This window comes from Geotrypetes seraphini, chromosome 4, assembly GCF_902459505.1.
Source record: "Geotrypetes seraphini chromosome 4, aGeoSer1.1, whole genome shotgun sequence".
Classification (NCBI taxonomy): domain Eukaryota; kingdom Metazoa; phylum Chordata; class Amphibia; order Gymnophiona; family Dermophiidae; genus Geotrypetes; species Geotrypetes seraphini.
In genome coordinates this window covers 293,368,123-293,389,841 of record NC_047087.1, presented here as the reverse complement: position 1 = coordinate 293,389,841, position 21,719 = coordinate 293,368,123, and the positions used below count along the sequence as shown (strand labels likewise).

General features: G+C 43.3%; 1 protein-coding gene across 5 annotated transcripts in view; it reads right to left on the bottom strand.

Annotated features, from left to right (window-relative positions):
* Window positions 1-21,719, bottom strand: part of SUFU (SUFU negative regulator of hedgehog signaling) — a 244,438-nt gene that overhangs the window by 180,596 nt on the left and 42,123 nt on the right. For all 5 annotated transcript variants that reach the window (XR_004539049.1, XM_033940100.1, XM_033940101.1 and 2 more), the window contains exon 3: window positions 5,620-5,756. Coding sequence is in view for 4 of the 5 variants with exons in the window: in XM_033940100.1 (XP_033795991.1) it covers window positions 5,620-5,756 (137 nt within the window). In the remaining variant the exon portion in view is untranslated. The remainder of the gene's footprint in view (window positions 1-5,619; window positions 5,757-21,719) is intronic.

The following is a 21,719-nucleotide window of genomic DNA, read 5'->3' as shown; positions in this document are numbered from 1 at the left end:
AAGGTACAGAGGGAGTGGAGAAAGAGGATAAGAAGGAGTGAAGAATAATAAATTAGGGCCTCATACCTCCATTATATGTAAATCTCTGGGTTGGGAACCACTGTGTAGCTGATGGGCTGAGGGAAGAGAAGGATTGGATGGATAGATGAAAACAAACTGCAAGGGGAAAGAGAGAGTGGCAGGACCCTCTCTTTTGATTTGTCCGTACTACCTGCCCTGTTCTTGACATTTAGATACAGACTGGTAATTGAGATGTATTTTGGTCTCCTTTTTCTTTGCTGGGTGAAGGGAAATTTGTTGTGAGTTACGAGTTCAGCACCCCAATCATTTTCAAAAGTTGGCTCCTATGAGTACAGATACATATGTTTTCAATGAAGAAGCAACTAGAAAAATGACACTTTCCTAACAGAGCAGAAATAGATTTGAGATTTCCAGATTTGATATCTTTATGAGGAGTGAAACTGCATATCCAAAATTAGGAAAGCCAGCCTGACAGGTCACTTTTGCTTGTGCCAAGCAGGCAAGTCCAACTGCAGATGAATAGCGCCTTTTTTGTGCAATCCATTGAAAATAAAATATGATCCAAATTTCTCCTCCTGTAAGAGAATGGTAAGGAAGTTGAGAAACAGTTCAGCCCTATTCCTTTTCCCAGAAAAAGGGCTCATTCAATACTAGCAAGCATACCCAGGCATGAACCCAGAATACAGTTGCTTACATTCGAATGCACATAGTTTAAGTAGCAGTTAGTCATGCACATGTAGATTAATGCATTATTCATACTGCTTTGAACAAGCACTTATAAAAGTTTTAGAACCTTCTATTTATGCACCCTTATGAACAAGCAAAACTTTTTCAGGCCAAAACTTTAGCTGTTTTATTTTTTGTCACTTGATATTGCCCTTCAGAAAATAAAATTACATTCTGATAAACTGGGTATATAACAAAGTTACTTACCTGTAGCAGGTGTTCTCCAAGGTCAGAAGAACATATGCTCTCACATTTAGGTGATGTCATCTATGGAAACCCAGAACAGAAGCTTTTGGCAGGCCAATCGCGCATACACGTGTGTCCAACCCACAAAGTGATAGCAGTTGTACACTTTCTCAATACATGGTACGCATACCTTTGGGGGTACGCGGCCTCACCACCACCGGGGATCCCTTCCTGCCCACCAGCCCCCTGCTAAGCCACTGCAAGGGCTGCCTGCTGCACCACCCCCACCCCCGAAGCCGACCCCGTTACTTTGTTGGAGCCGGAGTGGCTTCCTCCTCCCCCAGCAGCCAGGGACCGCAGGGAGCGACTCGCACGCTGTGTAGGTGACCCGGAACCTTCTCTTCGATGTCAGAATTGAACTCCGAGGGAAGGCTTGTGGGCCAGCCAAGTGTAGCGTGTGAATCGATGCACGCGCTGTCCCTGCATGGAGTTGCTACTGTAGGATGATGGACGAGTCCGGCTCCAACAAAGTAACAGGGTCATCTTTGAGGGTGGGCAGACAGGCAGGCAGGGAGGGAGGACAGCAGAGAGTGATCCCTGGCCGCGGCTTCAGCAGGGGGCGGGCAGGAGGGCAGGGATCCCCGGCGAGGCCTGTGGCTTCTGTGGACTGGTTGGGTTTGGGGGAGGGGGGTGAAAACAGGCAGGACAAAATATCTGTCCCATAAAAAATAAATCTCCCACCGCTGCCAATGGCCCTCCCCAATAACAATTGCGTGACCCCCTCCCCTGACAATTGCCGCAACACCACACGCTCCCCCGATGCTGCTGTTGCTCCTTCTCCTCCTCCCCCCCCACATGAACGCGAACATGGCATGAGGAATGCCCACTCCCTCCTGCCATCGTCTCCCCCCACTGCAAAATGATATGGCAGGAGGAATGCCCCTGCGCAGGTGGGGGGGAGCTATGGCAGGAGGGAGTAGGCATCCCTCCTGCCATAATCGCATAGAGGGGGAGCGTCAGGGGGAGCATCTGGTGGCAGGAGGGAGTAGGCATCTCTCCTGCCATTTTTTTTTTTGGTTCGGGGAGGGAAGGGGTCCTTTGTCAGGGGACATATTTAATCCAAGTATATCTAATCAGGCATTTGAAGGATAACTTAAAAGGAAAGTAGCTCCCAACTTCACATAATTTCAATGGAGCTTCTTGCATGCTTGGGTGCTAACTGCAGATGATAGTAGAGCTCCTGGTGAAGTTAAGAGGGTCACAGAAAAAATCCGGATTGCAGTATATTCCTTCTGCATATTGCTTGCAGCCATGGGAGATAACCCGCTTTTCCAAAATGACACACCTATCTACAGGAAAATATATTATCAAGGTAAGAACCTAGGCCCAGATTCACTAAAGATAGCAACTCAATCGCTGTTGGCCAATTCTCTGGCCAATTTTCAAACAGTGATTGATTCACTTTCACTATCAAGTTCATATACAAATGATTTGCACGGAGGTGCAAGTCATTTGCATGCAAACTCACCAACCTCGCCAACTCAATCGCTCACTGTGCAGAGCCCTGACAGTAGTAGCACTAGACTCTTCTGCAATTGCTTTTTTTGGTAAGTATTGATTTTTTAAAATCATTTTTTCTTCTTTTTAATCCCTTGTTGTTAATAGTCTTTTGATCACATTTTAATTTTGGCGTTTTGTTTTCTGGTACTCATTATTTTCCGGTGCTAGTATTTTTCCGTATCCCTATTTGTTATCTCTGCTTCAAGTAATGGTTTTTATTAAGGTTATATTTTTACGCGTTTTCAAACATATGTTGCTAATTCACATGGTATTTTATTTCGTCCCTTTTTGGTTTTAATCCCTTTGTAGTTTTTCCGTTTGGCTCAGCTATTTGGCCCGTACCTCTTTTTCCTTCTCATCATTTTGAGTGTGGCCTACATTCATCACCTGTGCCCTATTCATCGTTATATCTGATGAGAAGGAAAAACTTCCTCAAACTGTAGACATTTTTTCAATAAATATCAAGGTTGGCCCGCGACCTTGTCCAAGTTATTAATTTATCACCCATATGATCCATAAATGAAATCCAAGATATAGATTGTAATAACAGAAAAAGGAAAATGCAAATCAGTCACACGCTCCATCACCCTTCCCAGCAGTCCACTACAGGGAACATAAAGTTCTAAACAATCACATTAACATCTTTCCAAGCTTAAAAAAAAATCTTCCAAATGCTTAGGTTCAAAAATTGAAAATGAGTACCCTCCACACACACAAACAAGGAAAACTAAGAACAAAGTCAGCCTCCAGGGCCTAAGCCCTAGGTCAAAGAGCCAAAAAGTTATTCCGTCTCAAGGAAACACACTGATTTTGATCCCATAAACACTAATTCCAAATATTAAAAAGGAAGGAAAGTTTCAAGACTGTATTGCAGTCATGTTCAAGTGCAAAACTCACTACCGTCATCGCTCTCTGTGTAAACATCTGCAATAAGGATTACAATAAAGATGAGATTCATCCTAACCAACCCTGAACCTCAGGGTTATTAGATCTTCCAGGGCCTATTATATATTTGGCTCTTTTGATAATAATTAGTCTACTGGCATCGCCAAGTCTCCATATTTTAACTGATCCCAGGGCAAGCAGTGGCTTCCCCCATGTCTATCTCAATAGCAGACTATGAACTTTTCCTCCATGAACTTGTCCAAACCTTTTTTTAAACCCAGATACCCTAACCGCTGTTACCACATCCACTGGCAACAAGTTCCAGAGGTTAACTATTCATTGAATGAAAAAAATTTCCTTTTATTTGTTTTTTTTAAAGTACAGTGGTACCTCGGTTTACGAGTGCACCGGTTTGCGAGTGTTTTGCAAGACGAGCAAAACATTCGCAAAATCGGCGCCTCGGAAACCGAGCGCGCTTCGATTTGCGAGCGCCCTCCCCTGCGAACCGGCAACCTCCCCCCCCGCGATCCGGCACCCCCCCCTCGCCGCCATCGGGCCCCCCCGCTGCCATCGGGCACCCCCCCCCCGCCGCGACCTGAGGTCCCCCCAACCCACCCGAACCCTCTTCTTACTTTTCTGTAGCCTCCGCAGCGGCACCGGCACCAGCATGTTCTGTGCGTGGTGCCGGTGCCTGAAGATCTGCTTCCTGTGCAAGGCCTGATAGTTCACGTCGAATGTGAACTCTCAAGGCCCAGCACAGGAAGCAGATCTTCAGGCACCAGCACCACGCACATGACATGCTGGTGACGGTGCCGCTGCCGCTGCGGAGGCTACAGAAAAGTAAGAAGAGGGTTCGGGTGGGTTGGGGGGGACCTCAGGTCGCGGTGGGTGGGGGTGCCCGATCGCGGGGGGGGGGGGGGAGGGTGCCGGATCGTGGGGGGGGGGGGCTTCGGAGGGAGCAATGCCGGTTCTCGTGGGGGGAGAGCAGCGCTGCTGAAGGTGGGGGGTGGAAACATATCAAATCAAGTTTCCCTTACTTCCTATGGGGAAACTTGCTTTGATATACGAGCATTTTGGATTACGAGCATGCTCCTGGAACGGATTATGCTCGTAATCCAAGGTACCACTGTATTTCCATTTAATTTCTTTGAGTATTCCCTAGCTTGGAAAGCATTTTACTTTGTTGGGCCCCCTTGAACTGTGTTCCAAAGTAAATGTCTCTGATAACAATCTCATAGCAACAATTTTTTGGTTTGAAAAAAACCCCACACCCTTTATCAGTGCTTTGGGGGTGTCTTTTTCTCTTGAGCTACCTTCATAGTTTCTGAACCCACCAGTTTTTTTTCTTGAGCATCACAATGCTCTAATGCAGCAAAAGAATTATGTAAGGGCCACAATTCTTGTGGTCAAGGTTCCAGTCAATACATTCAGCCTTGGGCCACTGCAGTAATGCATAGATGCAGTTTCTAGTTGGCTTGCTAATCACTATCTGGTTCTAACAGAACTCATTGATGACCTTTCGGAAAGCGGTAAAGACCCTCCTCTTCAACTAAAATTCAACCACAGTCTATGCCTCACCCCTCTTAAACCCCACCCTCCCCTCTAACCTCTCTTCCCCATTCAAAACTTCTACTTAAATTGCTGTACAGTCCATTTTTAATCTGTACTTAAATTACTGTATTGTCCTTGTATTTAAACTACTATATAGTCTTTGTATTGTCCAAATGTAGTTAAACTACTGTATAGTCTTTGTATAGAGGACGTTATAGGGCAGAGTATGGTACTGGGGTTTAAGAAAGGATTGGACAAATTCCTGCTGGAAAAGGGGATAGAGGGGTATAGAAAGAGGTTTACTGCACAGGTCCTGGACCTGTTGGGTCGCTGCGTGAGCGGACTACTGGACGCGATGGATCTCAGGTCTGACCCAGCGGAGGCATTTCTTATGTTCTTATGTCCAAATGTACTCCACTGTGAATGTTTGCTTGTAGACCGTTCTGAGCTACTGGGAGGACGGGATAAAAATCTAACTAAATAAATAAATAAATCAAACACAATCGCATGCTGAATTATAAGACATCTAAAATTGCCCTCTCTCTTATGCCAGTCCTGTTCACTCTGTACCTGATTATGTGGCTAATGGAAGTCCAATCAGCTTCTCTCCACTCGCAAGAGAAAGAATATCTCCAACATAGTTTTCTAAAAATTGTAATGTTAAATGAAATAAGACCATTAGATTCTTACCTGACTGAAAGACATATCTAGCCAAGCCTTGCATTAACTCTGCTGGCCATGTTGGGGGTGCAGATTCCCCAGCTTCTCTTTTCAGCCGGAATGTCAACTCAAAGCCAAATCCACTTGGGCCATCTGCTGTTGTGTATCTGGAAAAGATTAAAAGCTCAGATGTATCTGGGTTTCTTCTTTCCAAAAAAGCAAATTTTTGATCAACACATTCAGTTTTAGCAACTAAATCCAATATTCCTTTGCCAAGGGAACTGCTTTCAAGTGAACTCCTTTACACAGTGAGATTTTCCTTAAGCCTTAAAGTGCAAAGTGCCTGGGGGAAGGGGGGAAAAAAAATAAAGAAACGCTAATGGTGTTTTAGAAACTGCTTTTAACAGCTTTTCCTGGTGATGCAGAATAGATCTTTCTGTAACTATTTATCCATTCAATAAAGATTGTACACAACTACAGAAATGAATATCTAAATGTTTTTTCAAAAAAAGATAGTCATTTGTAGAATATGGACTCTCGGGACATTGTATAATTATTATGAGAACTGTGCCCAAGTTCAATTTGACATACATGGCCAAGCTCCACATATTTCAGTAGTATGCCAAGTCTGTTTTGCTGGCAAAAAACATTGAACAGCTTAAACCATATGACTCAGGAACAGATTCAAGTCTTTACTAGCTGTAATAAGTGATTAGATATTAGAAAGGGTGGTAGATACATGGAACAGTCTCCCAGAAGAGGTGATGGAGACAGAGACTGTGTCTGAATTCAAGAGGGCCTGGGATAGGCTCATGGGATCTCTCGGAGAGAGAAAGAGATAATGGTTATTGCGGATGGGCAGACTAGATGGGCCATTTAGCCTTTATCTGCCATCATGTTTCTATGTTTCTAGGTAGAGGATATACAGTGGTACCTCGGTTTACGAGTGCACTGGTTTGCGAGTGTTTTGCAAGATGAGCAAAACATTCGCAAAATCGGCGCCTCGGAAACTAAGCGTGCCTCGATTTATGAGCGCCCGCCTGCGATCTGGCATCCTCCCCCATGAGATCTCCAAGAATCTCAGAGAAAGCGTGAACTTGCAGGCCTTGAGCATGCACAGATGCTCAAGGCCCAGCAAGAAGAGGAGGCAGATCTTCGGGCACCGGCACCAACACACAGGACATGCCGGTGACGAGGCCCAGATGAAAGTAAGAAGCGGGTTCAGGTGGTTCTGGGGGACTTCGGATTATGGCAGGTTGCCTATTGAATCAGCACTGCTGAGGTACATAGAGGGACACATGGAAGGTCAGGGCCTCCATTTGGGGCAGAGGGGTGACAATGTAAGAGGTCTTGGCCGGGAGGGGAATTAGAAAAATAAGAAATGCTGAACTGAGAAGAATGGGGACAATGGGGAGAGAGTGAGAAGTGCTGGCTTGAGGGGGGGGGGGTGAGAGAGATGCTGGCTGGGGGGGTAGAGAGAGATGCTGGCTGGGGTGGGGAGACAGGGGTGAGAGAAATGTTGGTGAAAAAGATGCTAGTTAGGGTGGCAGGAATGAGTACCGTATTTTCTCGCATATAACGCGCGCGTTATACGTGGTTTTTACAAACCGCGCATACCCTTGCGCGTTATACGCGTGAGCGTGTTGTACAAAATTTTTTTTTACATAGTTTCCCCCCCCCCCCCGACGCCCGATTCATCACCCGGAAGGAGCGCTCGCACTCCCACCCCGAAGGACCGCTCGCACCCCCACCCGAAGGACTGCTCGCACCCCCACAGCCTCCCCCCCTCCCCCATGGAGAAGCTGTCTACCTTGTTTCCGGATGCCAGCCCAGCTGCTTCCTCTGCCGGCGGTCCTGCCCCTTCTCAGAGCCCTGTGCTGCGCTGCTTCCTCTTCAGGCGGTCCCGCCCTTTCTCTGATGTCAGAGAAAGGGCGGGACCGCCGGAAGAAAAAGCAGCACAGCAGGGCTCAGAGAAGGGGCGGGACCGCCGGCAGAGGAAACAGCTGGGCTCGCTGGCATCCGGAAACAAGGTAGACAGCTTCTCCATGGGGGAGGGGGGTGAAGCTGTGGGGGTGCGAGCGGTTCTTCGGGTGGGGGTGCGAGCGGTCCTTCGGGGTGGGGGTACGAGCGGTCCTGCGGGGGGGTGAATCGGACGTCGGGGGGGGGCATCAGGCTTTCAGGGTAGGGACAGGACTTCAAGGAGGAAAGGAGAGTCAGGGCGGGCGAAAACAGAGTCAGGGTCTCCAGAGGAGAGTCGGGGCGGGCGAAAGGAGAGTCGGGCAGCATGCGCGGTATACGGGTGTGCGCGGTATATAAAAATTTATGTACATAAATGTGTTTTTTGCGCGCTATACCCGTGTGCGCGTTTTACACGGGTGCGCATTATCTATGTGAAAATACGGTAGATATCTGGGGGGGCTGGATAAGAGAAGTTGACACTGGTTAGGGAGACAGGTACTTTCTCAGAGGGATAGGGGGAAGATAGCACGAGATGTTGATTGGGGGTTTTTGGGGGGATAGAGATCCTGGCTTGGCAGGGAATAGGGGACAGTAAGAGTGAGAGGGATGAGTGAGAGATTCAGACTTGAGGGGGTAGGGGAGAGATGCTGGCTCAGGGGAAGAAGATCCTATACACCAGGAGGCAAAGAAACATATAGACAAGCTCCTAGAAGGGACTGAGCATAGACACAGGGACTACTGAAATAATGCTGGGCACGGAGAGGGACAGACAGAGAAGACAGCTTGATGGGAAAAGAGCATTAAGATATGCTTAGGACAACTGCTAGACACAGGTACATTGCTTTAAAAGGAGCGATTCTGACAGAGGAATGATGGATGTAAGGGAATGGAGAGGGACACAGAGGGGAGAAGCTCAGGATAGGTACATGGGGCATAGGGACAAAATATAAAATGGACAGGCAATCCTGGGAAGACAATTACAAAAAAAAAAACAAAGAATGCAGAAAAGGGACTCTGGGACCTAAGTGAATGGAAAAATAAACTGCTCAGACAACAAAAAAATGAAAAATGTTTTTTTTATTCTGAATTTATTTAAATATGTCAGCTTTCAGAAATGTTTTTCAACATAAAACAATGGGAAACTATGAAAACAAACCAACCAAACTTCACTAAGGTGGGCTTTTTAAAAAGTGTGCTGCTAAAAGAAAGTCACTAAGCAAGATAAACTTGACTCTGTTTTCTCCAGTATGATTTAATAAAAATATTGAATTGTACTGAAATGCTAGATAGTAATTAGCAAAAATATTGTTTAAATGTTGTCAGACTTTGCAGAATTTGCAAATTTTGAGTGTAGAATTTGGAATTTTTTTGCTCAGAATTCCATCAGGAATAATTGATTACTAACCAGGTCTTAAGTATTTTCACTATCTGTCCTGGAGAGTTCATAATATAACTGTACAATATTTGTTAGAAATATTTATTGCCTTTTTAAAGAAATACACCAATGACAGGATACAACAATATCAATATGGACATAGGTAATAGGCAATTTCAACATAGAAACATAGAACATGACGGCAGAAAAGGGCCACGGCCCATTTAGTCTGCCCACACTAATGGCCCACCCCCTAACTACCTCCAAGAAGAGATCCCACATGCCAATCCCATCTTTTCTTAAAATCTGGCATGCTGCTGGCCTCAATTACCTGTTGTGGAAGATTATTCCAGCGATCAACCACCCTTTCGGTGAAGAAATATTTTCTGGTGTCGCCATGAAATTTCCCACCCCTGATTTTCAACGGATGCCCTCTTGTTGCCGTGGGTCCTTTATGGAAAAAGAGATCCTCTTCCACCTCGATAAGGCCTGTGACATATTTGAACATCTCGATCATGTCTCCCCTCTCTCTGCGTTCCTCGAGTAAGTACAGATGCAACTTACCAAGTCGTTCCTCATACGGGAGATCCTTGAGACCTGAGACCATCCTGGTGGCCATTCGCTGAACCGACTCAACTCTCCGCGTATCTTTTTGATAATGCGGCCTCCAGAATTGAACACAGTATTCCAGATGGGGTCTCACCATGGATCTGTACAGCGGCATTATGACCTCGGGCTTACGGCTGACGAAACTTCTACGGATACAGCCCATGATTTGTCTAGCCCTGGATGAAGCTTTCTCCACTTGATTGGCAGTCTTCATGTCTTCGCTAATGACCACCCCCAAGTCACGTTCTGCTACAGTCCTTGCTAGGATCTCACCATTTAGGGTGTAAGTCCTGCATGGATTTTTGCCGCCAAGGTGCATTACCTTGCATTTTTTGGCATTGAAACTTAGTTGCCAAGTCTTTGACCAATGCTCCAGCAGGAGTAGGTCCTGCGTCATACTGTCGGGCATTGAGCTTTTGTCGGGCACTGTGCTTTCATCTGTTGTGCGGTTGCCTACTATGTTGCATAGTTTGGCGTCATCGGCGAATAATGTAATTTTACCTCGAAGCCCCTCAGCCAAGTCTCTTATGAAGATGTTAAATAGGACTACGGCAGAACGAGACTTAGGAGTAATCATCAGTGCTGACATGAAAGCAGCCACTCAAGTGAAGAAGGCTTCATCTAAAGCACGGCAGATGATAGGTTGTATCAAGAGAAGCTTCGTCAACAGGAAACCTGAAGTCATGATGCCATTGCACAGAGCCATGGTGAGACCTCATCTGGAGTACTGTGTGCAATTCTGGAGGCCACATTACCGTAAGGATGTGCTCAGAATTGAATCGGTTCAGCGGATGGCCACCAGGATGGTCTCGGGGCTAAAGGGTCTCCCGTACGAAGAAAGACTGAGCAAATTGCAGCTCTACACTCTCGAAGAGCGTAGGGAGAGGGGAGACATGATTGAGACATTTAAGTACATCACGGGACGGGTCGAGGTGGAAGATGATATCTTTCTTCTCAGGGGACCCTCGACCACAAGAGGACATCCACTCAAACTCAGGGGAGGGAAGTTTCGTGGAGACGCCAGGAAGTGCTTCTTCACAGAGAGAGTGATCGAGCATTGGAACAAGCTTCCAGTGCAGGTGGTCGAGGCACGCAGCATCCCTGACTTCAAGAACAAATGGGATACCCATGTGGGATCCCTACGAGGTCATGCCAAGGGATAGGGTCACTAGGACTTGAATGAGCGGGTCAGTAGAGTGACAGTATAATTACAATTATACTTTAAGGGGTCAGAAGACTTAAGAGGGTGGGTAAATAGTGTGGGCAGATTTGATGGGCTATATAGCCCTTATCTGCCGTCATCTTTCTATGTTTCTATGTTTCAAAGTATACATATGTTAGTTTAGAATAGATAGGTATAGATTAGTTTAGTTTAGGTTAGGTTAGGGCCCTGCTGAAAGAGTCTACCTTGACGTGGTTGCAGGCTTACAAATCTTTTGGTCAAAGAGTGCGGCGACAGAGAAAAGTATGTGTGTATTCGGCCCATGGAAGAAGGGGGGTCAGGGGGGGAAGGGGTGCGTGGGGGCCCAATAGGATTGCTCAGTAAGGGGCCCAGAAATTTCTGATGGCAGCCCTGCTGGTCGTCATACATGAAGAAGGACTTGGTACTACTCAAAAGGGTTCAAAGTGTGACTAAAATGGTTAAGGGGCTGGAGGAGTTGCCGTACAGCGAGAGATTAGAGAAACTGGGCCTCTTCTCCCTTGAAAAGAGGAGACAGAGGGGATATGATCGAAACATTCAAGAAACTGAAGGAAATAGACTTAGTCGATAAAGACAGGTTGTTCATCCTCTCCAAGGTAGGGAGAACAAGAAGGCACTCTCTAAAGTTAAAAGGGGATAGATTCTGTACAATCGTAAGGAAGTTCTTCTTCACCCAGAGAGTGGTGGAAAACTGCAACGCTCTTCCGGAGGCTGTTATAGGGGAAAACACCCTCCAGGGATTCAAGACAAAGTTAGACAAATTCCTGCTGAACCGGAACGTTCGCAGGTAGGGCTGGTCTCAGTTAGGGTACTGGTCTTTGACCTAGGGGCCGCCGCGGGAGCGGACTGCTGGGCACGATGGGTCTGACCCAGCAGTGGCAATTCTTATGTTCTTATGATTATATGGCAAGTTCTAATTCCAGGCTAAGGACTTGAAATACCAACAGTGGATTTCTCCAAGCTATCTCAATAATGGCCTATGGACTTCTCATTTAGGAAATTATCCAAGCATTTTTTAAACCCTGCTAAGCTAACTGATTTCAGAATACATAAGATGGATCACTTCACAATCTATCCAACCCACAATATAATAACTTAATGAAGAAAGGGGGTTCTTATGGATAATGAAATATCAATCATTCAAAATAACTTTTTACAAACCAATGTGATCAAATCATATAAATATTAATGAAGCATAAATAACATCCTGGTCAAGCTGTTCACACAGTGACCCAACTTTTCAGATACTCTCCCAAGTAATGTATTAACTAGGAGGTTGAAATATCATAAAAGGCAGTGATTCAGTACAGAGAACCTCTTATAACGTTCGTTATTCTTATGATAAGCAGCATAAAATTTGTTTTACTACTTCGGATCTAGCTAGTTACTTGGGACCTTGGTTGGCCACTGTTGGGCTTGATGGACCTTTGGTCTGTCCCAGTATAGCAATTCTTATGTTTTTACATATGCATCTGAGTGTGCCTGAACAGCCAGACTGGATGTATTTTTGTTTCATTGTCCAAGAAGCTAGGTACCAACCATTTTGTTCAGTGATAGTTCTGGCAAAAAAAAAAAAAAAAAAAGACTTCAGTAAGAGTTAACATGGTCCCTGTTAAGCTAACATGGTCCCTGTTTTGAAAAACAGTGATGATCACTGAACTATGCTCTCTCCAGGTGTCCTCTCACTGCCAAGTGACTCACAGCTTTAATATTCCTTGGGTCAGCTTTATCACTAAAAGAAAACCATATTCACTTTACTTAAAAGTTTGAACAGCTGCGATCCACTTGTGCTAGGATTTACCACCCACCAAGTCTTACACATAATATGAAATGCCTTTGTGAAGGGTATTAGTACTGAAACAGATGGAATGTCACATTAAAAGTCTATCTGGCTTTTTATCTAAAAGAATCTGAATTAAGGCATCCTCTTAAAAACAAAAAGCTCTACTTACAGAAATCACCAACTCTGTAAGTTTGCTCAATTTTCAACACATGCATTTTCCTACATATACCTTTAGCTGAACTGAAACTAAAGCTAAAATGTCTGTCAGATGTCTCTTCCACTCCCCGCGCTTTATTTAGTTTGAACATGGAAAGGGGATGGGACTTGATATATCACCTTTCTGTAGGTACAAGCAAAGAGGTTTATATATTATATATAGGTACTTATTTTTGTACCCGAGGCGGGGAACTGGGGAAATCAAATCTCATTCCCAGAATAAAGAAACTTCATGTTAAAAAAAACCAAAACTGATGTTCTACAAGTACATTTTAGAACTTCATTAACTTTTTCCTTGCATTCATCAATTTTTCTTCATTTGTTATCAAAACTATGAGAATTTAAAAGATAAAAAAAGTTGATCCATTTGTTCTTCTCTTTGAATTAGCCTTACTATGAAAACAGGAGTAAACTAAATATATACAAGTCATTCAGTCAGCATCTCAGAAGAATTTTTAAAAAAGAAAACAGGAGTTAGTTACAAAACTGTAAATGTAAGACTGAAAAAATGTGTGTCAATTATCTCAACCCAAAAACAAAATCCAACAAAAACCGCAGTACCGCCAGCCAAAGCAAAAACAAAAAACAAACTGCAGGCAACTAGGTACGAGATGCAGGCAATGTTTATTATACCAAATACATGTTTTTTAGTGTTTGCACCTGCACTTTAACTTACAATTTGCAATTTCTCTTAAAGTTTTTCAAGATTCACTTTTAGCACTTTACAATTCTCAGCACTACATTTTATAACGTCTTGGGAGATTATTATTATTATTTTTTCATTTTTTGTTTTTTCTCCCTGGAGTAAACGTTTGAAAGGATTTAAATTATATATATATATATATTTTTTGACTACATACAAAATAGGGAAATATGATGTATAAGGCAGTTCTTATTTAGACTTATGTCTGGTGCTAGTCATCAATGAGTTACTGCCCGAGCCGAAAAACCCCCCGTGTGCTATTGGAAAGGCTCATACTGATGTCCATCATTCTAAAAGGGTTTGTTTAGTCTAAATCTTTTCATTTCAAACTTTTTCTCCAGGAGAATTGAAGCGTTGGCCAATTTTTCTTGGAATCCAATTTCACATACCAGCCCAATGGCCGTTCAGCTGATATGGACAACAATGTCAATCACCGGCCCTCCTCCACCACCTTTAATTGGTGTGCAAAAAATCATGCTGTGCAAACTTGCATTAATAATATATAATTAATCAACTCAAAAGATTGCAATTAATCAACTCAAAAGATTCCTAGATAAAACCCTCGCCTTCCAAGCAGCCAAGATGAACCCATGGCTAGCCCAAATGATACTCGAGACCCCCACCTACCTCGACTTCAGAAAATCACTCAAAACCTACCTTTTCAGCAAACAAGACCCTTAACCGACCCTTCAGATAATCTCAGGGCCCCTTACCCGGCTCTTCTCCTCCTTCACGATAGCTCCTATCTCCCCCTGCTTCTTCTACCCACTACCTTCTTCATCTACCAAGTCTGGCCAAATCTGTTGTAAATCCGATAAATTTGTGGTAATTCTCCCCACTTCATCTACGAAGTTGGCTAAATTTGTTGTAAATTTTCCTTTTTCATCTGCCAAGTTTGGCTAAAATTGTTGTAAATCCGATAAATTTGTGGTAAATCTACATGTCTATGCGGATCCTAATCTAATTTAATGTAAACCGCCTAGAACTCGCTGGGTATGGCGGTATATAAGAATAAATTATTATTATTATTATAATGTCAGGATTATAAAAACCAATTATCTTGATAATATTGGGCAACTTGTTTTAAAGACTCGTTCTGATTCTGATGAGCTCGTTTTGCAATATCTGCCTCAGAGAATCAGAAAAGCCATGAGGTACTTTAAGATAACAAAGCTGCATCCCAACAGCTCACACCGTCTTACATATCCTTAATAATGGCGTCCATATCAGCTGTATTGGGCTGGTATGTGAAATTGGGCACATGTTTTAAGATTTTTCCTCCTTTCCACAAGATTCTCTAACTTTGTTTAGGACATGTGAGATAATTGGCATATCTTTTTAGTCTTACATTTACAGTTTTATGATTTTTTTGTTTTGAGTTTTATAACCATTGGTTGTGAATTTTTCAATTTGTTGTTGACATGTATGAAGTTACACCAGGCTTCTAGGGTGCTCAGTCCAGAGAAGTGCCTAACTTTGACAAACCTCTGATAAGCAGATTCTAAACTCTACACCTGTCACATCTTCTCGGAGACTACCTTCTTTCTGGTAGATTTATAATTAAATCCCTTCTTTGCTTGGTTTCTTTGCCAGAACTAGGTCTGACTTCTTATGTGTCACTTTGCATTTGGAATCATTTGTGCTTCTTTCAAATCTCCATAGAAGCCTTCTTGTTCCTAAGCCAGAACCTCTACTAAGATCTAACCTTGCACCCAAGTCATGAGGGGTTGAAGCCAAAGTTGAGAAAGAAGTGGGAAGAGTCAAGCTTGGAGGTGTACCAGGGTTCATGATGGGGGAATTCTGGACAAAATATTAAAAAGTGATGCAACGAGTAATAATTTCTAGCACTACATTTTTGAATTAGGCTATAAAAACTGTAAAACTGTATTCTGAACGCTTTTTTTAGATTCTTGAATTTGTAAATTTGTATTTCGTAACTTTTATTCTTTAACTTATTTAAGGCTGCATTTTGATTAAAATTTGTGATCGTGCAATTATGTTATTTATTTTTTCCTACTACAGCTCCTTGTGACACTGAGCAATGGAGGGTTAAGTGATTTGCCCAGAATCACAAGGAGCTGCAGTGGTGAGAGGCGGGGACTGGAGGAATACCTTTAAATCACACAATTAATTATGATTACAATTTTAATCAAAATGCAGCCCTAATTTCCAATACACAAAAATAATAGATTATTGCTCAAAATTATGTTACTTGAACAAGTAAACAAATAAAGGTTTTCAAAATTTTTTTGCACAGAATTCCAAGGAGTCATTTTTGAATAATCCATAACATTTTGGGTTTTTTATTATTATATCTATTCATTTATTACATAACAAAATTACAGAAATAAAGATAAATCAGATATAGGAAAATAATCTAAACAATATTGCTTTAAATCTAGCCCACGTTATTAGGACTGCTTCAAATAATAAAACATATATCTAATAGGAAATCATTTCTTACTATTTTCTTACATCATACAACCAGGCAAAATAAATTTATATTATCCACCTTTATCCTCAACCACTACTAATTCTTTTTCAGGATTTAAGAACATAAGAAGTTGCCTCCACTGGGTCAGACCAGAGGTCCATCGCGCCCAGCAGTCAGCTCACGCGGCGACCCATCAGGTCTATGACCTGTGAAGTGGTTCCTGACCATTTCTATAACCTACCTCTACTTCTATCTGTACCCCTCAATCCCCTTATCCTTTAGGAACCTATCTAAACCTTCCTTGAACCCCTGTAATGTGCTCTGGCCTATCACAACCTCCGGAAGCGCGTTCCATGTGTCAACCACCCTCTAGGTAAAAGAGAACTTCCTAGCATTTGTCTAAACCTGTCCCCTCTCAGTTTCTCCGAGTGACCCCTTGTACTTGTGGTTCCCCACAGTCTGAAGAATCTGTCCCTGTCTACCTTCTCATTGCCATTCAGGATTTTGAAGGTTTCTATCATGTCTCCTCTAAGTCTCCGCTTTTCCAGGGAGAACAGCCCAGCATTTTCAACCTGTCAGCGTATGAAAAGTTTTTTATACCTTTTATCAGTTTAGTCGCTCTTCTCTGGACCCCCTCAAGTACTGCCATGTCCTTCTTGAGGTATGGCGACCAGTACTGGACACAGTACTCCAGATGTGGGCACACCATTGCACGATACAGCAGCATGATGACTTCCTTCGTCCTGGTTGTGATACCCTTTTTAATAATACCCAGCATTCTGTTCGCATTCTTTGAGGCTGTCGCACACTGTGCTGATGCTTTCAGTGTTATGTCCACCATCACCCCCAGGTCTCTTTCAAGGTTGCCCACCCCTAGCAATGATCCCCCCATTTTGTAGCTGAACATCGGAATCTTTTTCCCTACATGCATGACCTTGCATTTCTCTATGTTAAAACTTATTTGCTACTTTTTTGCCCGCTCTTCCAGTCTCGTTAGGTCCCTTTGCAGGTCTTCACAGTCTTCCGTGGCTCTAACTCTGCTGCAGAGTTTGGTGTCATCAACAAATTTAATAACCTCACATTTCGTCCCCGTCTCCAGGTCGTTAATAAATATATTGAACAGGAGCGGTCCCAGCACCGACCCCTGTGGAACTCCGCTCGTGACCCATTGCCAGTCTGAGTAATGGCCCTTTACTCCAACTCTCTGTTTCCTGCCTGCCAGCCAGTGTTTGATCCATCGGTGGACATCCCCGTGCACCCTGTGGCTCCACAGCTTCTTAAGCAGTCGTTCGTGAGGTACCTTGTTGAAGGCTTTTTGGAAGTCAAGGTAAATGATGTCTATGGATTCCCCTTAATCCATCTGGCTGTTTATTCCCTCAAAGAAGTACAGCAAGTTCGTGAGGCACGACCTTCCCTTGCAGAAGCCGTGCTGGCTCGCCTTCAGTTGACCATTGTTTTCTATGTGTTCGCAGATTGTGTCCTTAACCAGTGCTTCCATCATCTTTCCCGAAACCGAGGTCAAGCTCACCGGCCTGTAGTTTCCCGGGTCACCCCTTGATCCCTTCTTAAAGATGGGCGTGACATTTGCTATTTTCCAGTCCTCTGGGATCTCCCCAGTTTTTAAGGATAGGTTACATATTTGGCGAAGTGTTTCTGCTATTTCATTTCTCAGTTCTTTTAGTACCCTTGGGTGGATGCTGTCCGGACCTGGTGATTTGTCGCTCTTCAGTCTGTCTATCTGTCTGAGGACACCCTCTTTGCTTACCTCTAGTTGGACCAGCTTTTCATCATGGTCTCCGTTTATGATCTCCTCGGGTTCTGGGATATTGGATGTGTCCTCTCTCGTGAAGACTGATGAGAAGAACTTGTTTAACCTGTCAGCTATCTCTTTTTCCTCCTTTACCACTCCCTTCCTGTCTCCATCGTCTAATGGTCCCACTTCCTCCCTGGCTTGTTGTTTCCCCTTCACATACCTGAAGAATGGTTTGAAGTTTCTTGCTTCCCCCACCAGTCTCTCCTCATATTCTCTTTTTGCTTTCCTAACCACTCGGTCACAGTCCTTTTGGTGCCTTTTGTGAGGTACATTCTTATCTTGAAGAAATTAACTCCAATCCATAACATTTTGGGCTCTATTTACAAACCAATGTTACCAATTAGTGGTGCGCTGAATACGAAGAAGTTTATTCAATTTCCATGAGCTTCTTCGTATTCAGTGCACACTATCAGTAGCATTTGTATCTTAAGTTAGTTGATATAGTAGTATGGCTCCCCAGTTTTTGTGGGCTTGAAAAGGAATTTTGTGTTATATGTATAATGATTGTAAAACCTTTTGTAAGAATCCTTTTTCTTTGATATCATTTGATATTAAAATTGTTAAATTTGCATTAAAAAAGGAGCCCTTTGTTCGTATTTATACCAGCTGCAGTATGCTGGGCAGAAAATTTTAATCTATTTCTCAAAATGATGCCAAAATTTTATTTTCTTGGTTAGTCACTAATAACTCAGAACGCAGGATTTTGTACTTTTTTTTTTCTGTGTGCATCACTTTGTATTTATCTATATTTTATCTATTCAAAATGTCATGGGAAAAATTAATAAACTTGGCATTCAATACTTCAATAGCTGCAAAATATAATGCCTTATTTATGTTTTAATATTTTTTGTATAAATAAATCTTTAAAATTTATAAATTGTTTATATTGTGTTCAGTCACCTCCACCAAGGTCACATCTGAAGCAGATTTAAAGACCTTGTGTATCAAGGAACCATCATTGCACAATATTGGTCCCTCACCTTCCTTATTCATTGTTAAACATTGCAGACTGTAAGTTTAAGTAGTAATATCGTTTTATGGTGGGAAACAAGATAACTATCGTATTGTACTTATCTTGTAATGAAGTATACTTCAGTATGCGGTTCTCAAGATTCCAGGACCTTAATGTCTCATTAGTGTCCCGACGTGCCAATTGTGAAAAGGTCCATCCAAATAAATAGTGCCAAGTGCCAATAGAGCAAACAAAATCAATTTTTTCTTCGCATTCACTAGTATATCTGGATCATTTGATAGATTTACTGCACTCTGACCCAAGCTGGGTTTCAAGTTGCATCTTCAGGGAGAACAAACCTAGGAGGAACTGATAAATGTATCCTAATTATCTATGTTCATTCATTACTAGTCATTTATATTCTTTAAATTATCAAATCACCATAATCACTTAGAAATTTTGTAGCTGCATAGCCACTCCTGGGAGTCTGTTGAACTGACTGACAATAGCAGGCCCCACCATTTAACTTCAAATCCAGGTCATCCAGCTATGCAGCTACAAAATTTGTAAGTAAGTGATTATGGTGATCTGATAATTTAAAGAATATAAATGAATAGCACTAAACACAACGATTGGAGTACAGGAGATAATTAGAGATGCTGGCCCCTGGCAATTGGTAACCTCCTCTACGGGCAAGCGAAACAAACCCACCTCATTCTCACTCTCTTCTTCTTCTTTTTCTCTTCAACAGGATAGCCATTCATCATTACCACAGCTAACTCTAAGAAATAGATATCAGATCTAACAGGATGGAAGCACCGAGGAAATAGCAGAAGAGACTCATGAAGATACCCAGCTGACAACGTCAAATCCAGAGCACGTAGACAGGCCCCCTCGGAAGGAACGAAGAGTGGTAGTCATTGGTGACTCCATGCTAAGGGGCACCGAGGGACCGATTTGCAGGCCTAATTTGCAGTCAAGAGAGGTCTGCTGTCTCCCTGGAGCCAGGATCCAGGATATTACCACTAACCTAGACAAAATTCTAAAACCTAATGATCATTTTCCCATGTTTCTCATTCATGTAGGCACAAACGACACTGCTAGGAATACCACAGAGAACATCCCCAGAGATTTTGGAATGCTGGGAAAGAAGTTGAAGCAGATAGGAGCCCAGGTGGTCTTTTCGTCAATCCTTCCAGTGAGAGACAAAGGCAGAGCCAGAGAAGAGCGTATTCGAAGGACTAACGAATGGCTCCAAGAATGGTGCATAGAAATGAACTTTGGATTCCTAAACCACGGCGAGACGCTCCAGGGACTACAAGGACCAGACGGACTCCACCTAACCAGAAGAGGTAGAAACGTATTTGGACATCGACTGGCCCGCCTACTCCATAGGGCTTTAAACTAGGTAAGTTGGGGGAGGGTACATACTTATATCCCAGAGCAGTAAGAAACCACCCTGAGGAGGCAAGTCGCACTCACACTACCAAGTCTAAGGTAAGTACCAATGATACCCACAATAAGTCAGGGAGAAATATCACTGAGTTTTCAGGAGCCACACTAACTAATAAGGTAAACTCTTCACAGATATGGAGGGCTATGTATATTAATGCACACAGCTTGGGCAATAAGATTCTAGAATTAGAGACTGAGATAACAAACGCCGATCTTGACGTGATAGCGATATCTGAAACCTGGTTCACGGAATCGCATGGGTGGGATATGGTTATACCAGGGTACAACCTATTTCGTTGTGACCGAGTGGGTAAATTGGGAGGAGGAGTAGTGCTATACACTAAGGAAAGCATCAAAACCACCAGAATCACAGATGTTAGATACACTGGGGAATCCCTCTGGGTGAATCTGGCCAGAGGGAATGAAAAATGCCTATACCTTGGTATGATATATAGACCTCCCAGGCAACAGGAGGACAAAGACATGGAATTAATCAAGGACATAGAGAATATCACACTGCGCGGGGACTCAGTAATGCTAGGAGACTTCAACATGCCAGATGCAGATTGGAACACACTCTCCGCGACTACGGGTAGCAGCAAAAGAATATTAAACTCCATAAAGGGTGCACTTCTCAAGCATTTGGTATTGGAACCCACCAGGGACCAGGCGTTACTAGACCTAGTCCTCACCAACGGAGATAGTGTCACTGAAGTCTCAGTAGGAGACACACTGGCCTCCAGCGACCATAATATGGTATGGCTCAACCTCAGAAAAGGATTCCCAAAAACAAGCACAGCAACAAGGGTTCTCAACTTTAGAGGCACAGACTTTAACCGAATGGGAGATTTCGTCCATCAGGAACTACATAAACAAGCACAAACTGACAACATGGAGGATATGTGGTCGTCCCTGAAGTCCATACTACATGAAGCAACAGACCGATACATAAAGACAGTAAGTAAAAGTAGGAGAAACAAAAGACCCCAATGGTTCAGTAAAGAAATTTCATAACTAGTTAAACAGAAAAAAAGACGCATTTATCGCCTACAAACATTTAGGCAGAGAGGGGGCAAAAGAGGACTATCTAGACAGTTCCAAAGCTGTCAAAACAGCAGTCAGAGAGGCCAAACTCCGAATGGAGGAAGAGCTAGCACGGAAAATTAAGAAAGGGGATAAATCTTTCTTCAGCTATAACAGTGACAGGAAAAGAAACAAAGATGGGATAGTACGCTTGAAGCAATCGGATGGTAAATTTGCAGAATCAGATTCTGAGAAGGCAGAATTACTAAACCAATACTTCTGTTCAGTATTCACTCGCGAAGCACCGGGAGCTGGTCCTCAGCTTCAGATGGGAGATAACCGGAAAGACCCGTTTCAAGATTTCGAATTTACGCCCAGTAGTGTCTACAACGAACTATCAAGACTCAAAGTAAACAAAGCCATGGGACCGGATAACCTACACCCCAGAATGCTCAGGGAGTTAAGGGAAGTCCTGGCAGAACCATTATCTCTTCTTTTCAATCTTTCCCTAAGCACAGGAAGGGTCCCCTTGGACTGGAAAACCGTCAATGTAATCCCACTCCACAAAAAGGGCTGCAGGACAGAGACAGCAAACTACAGACCAGTG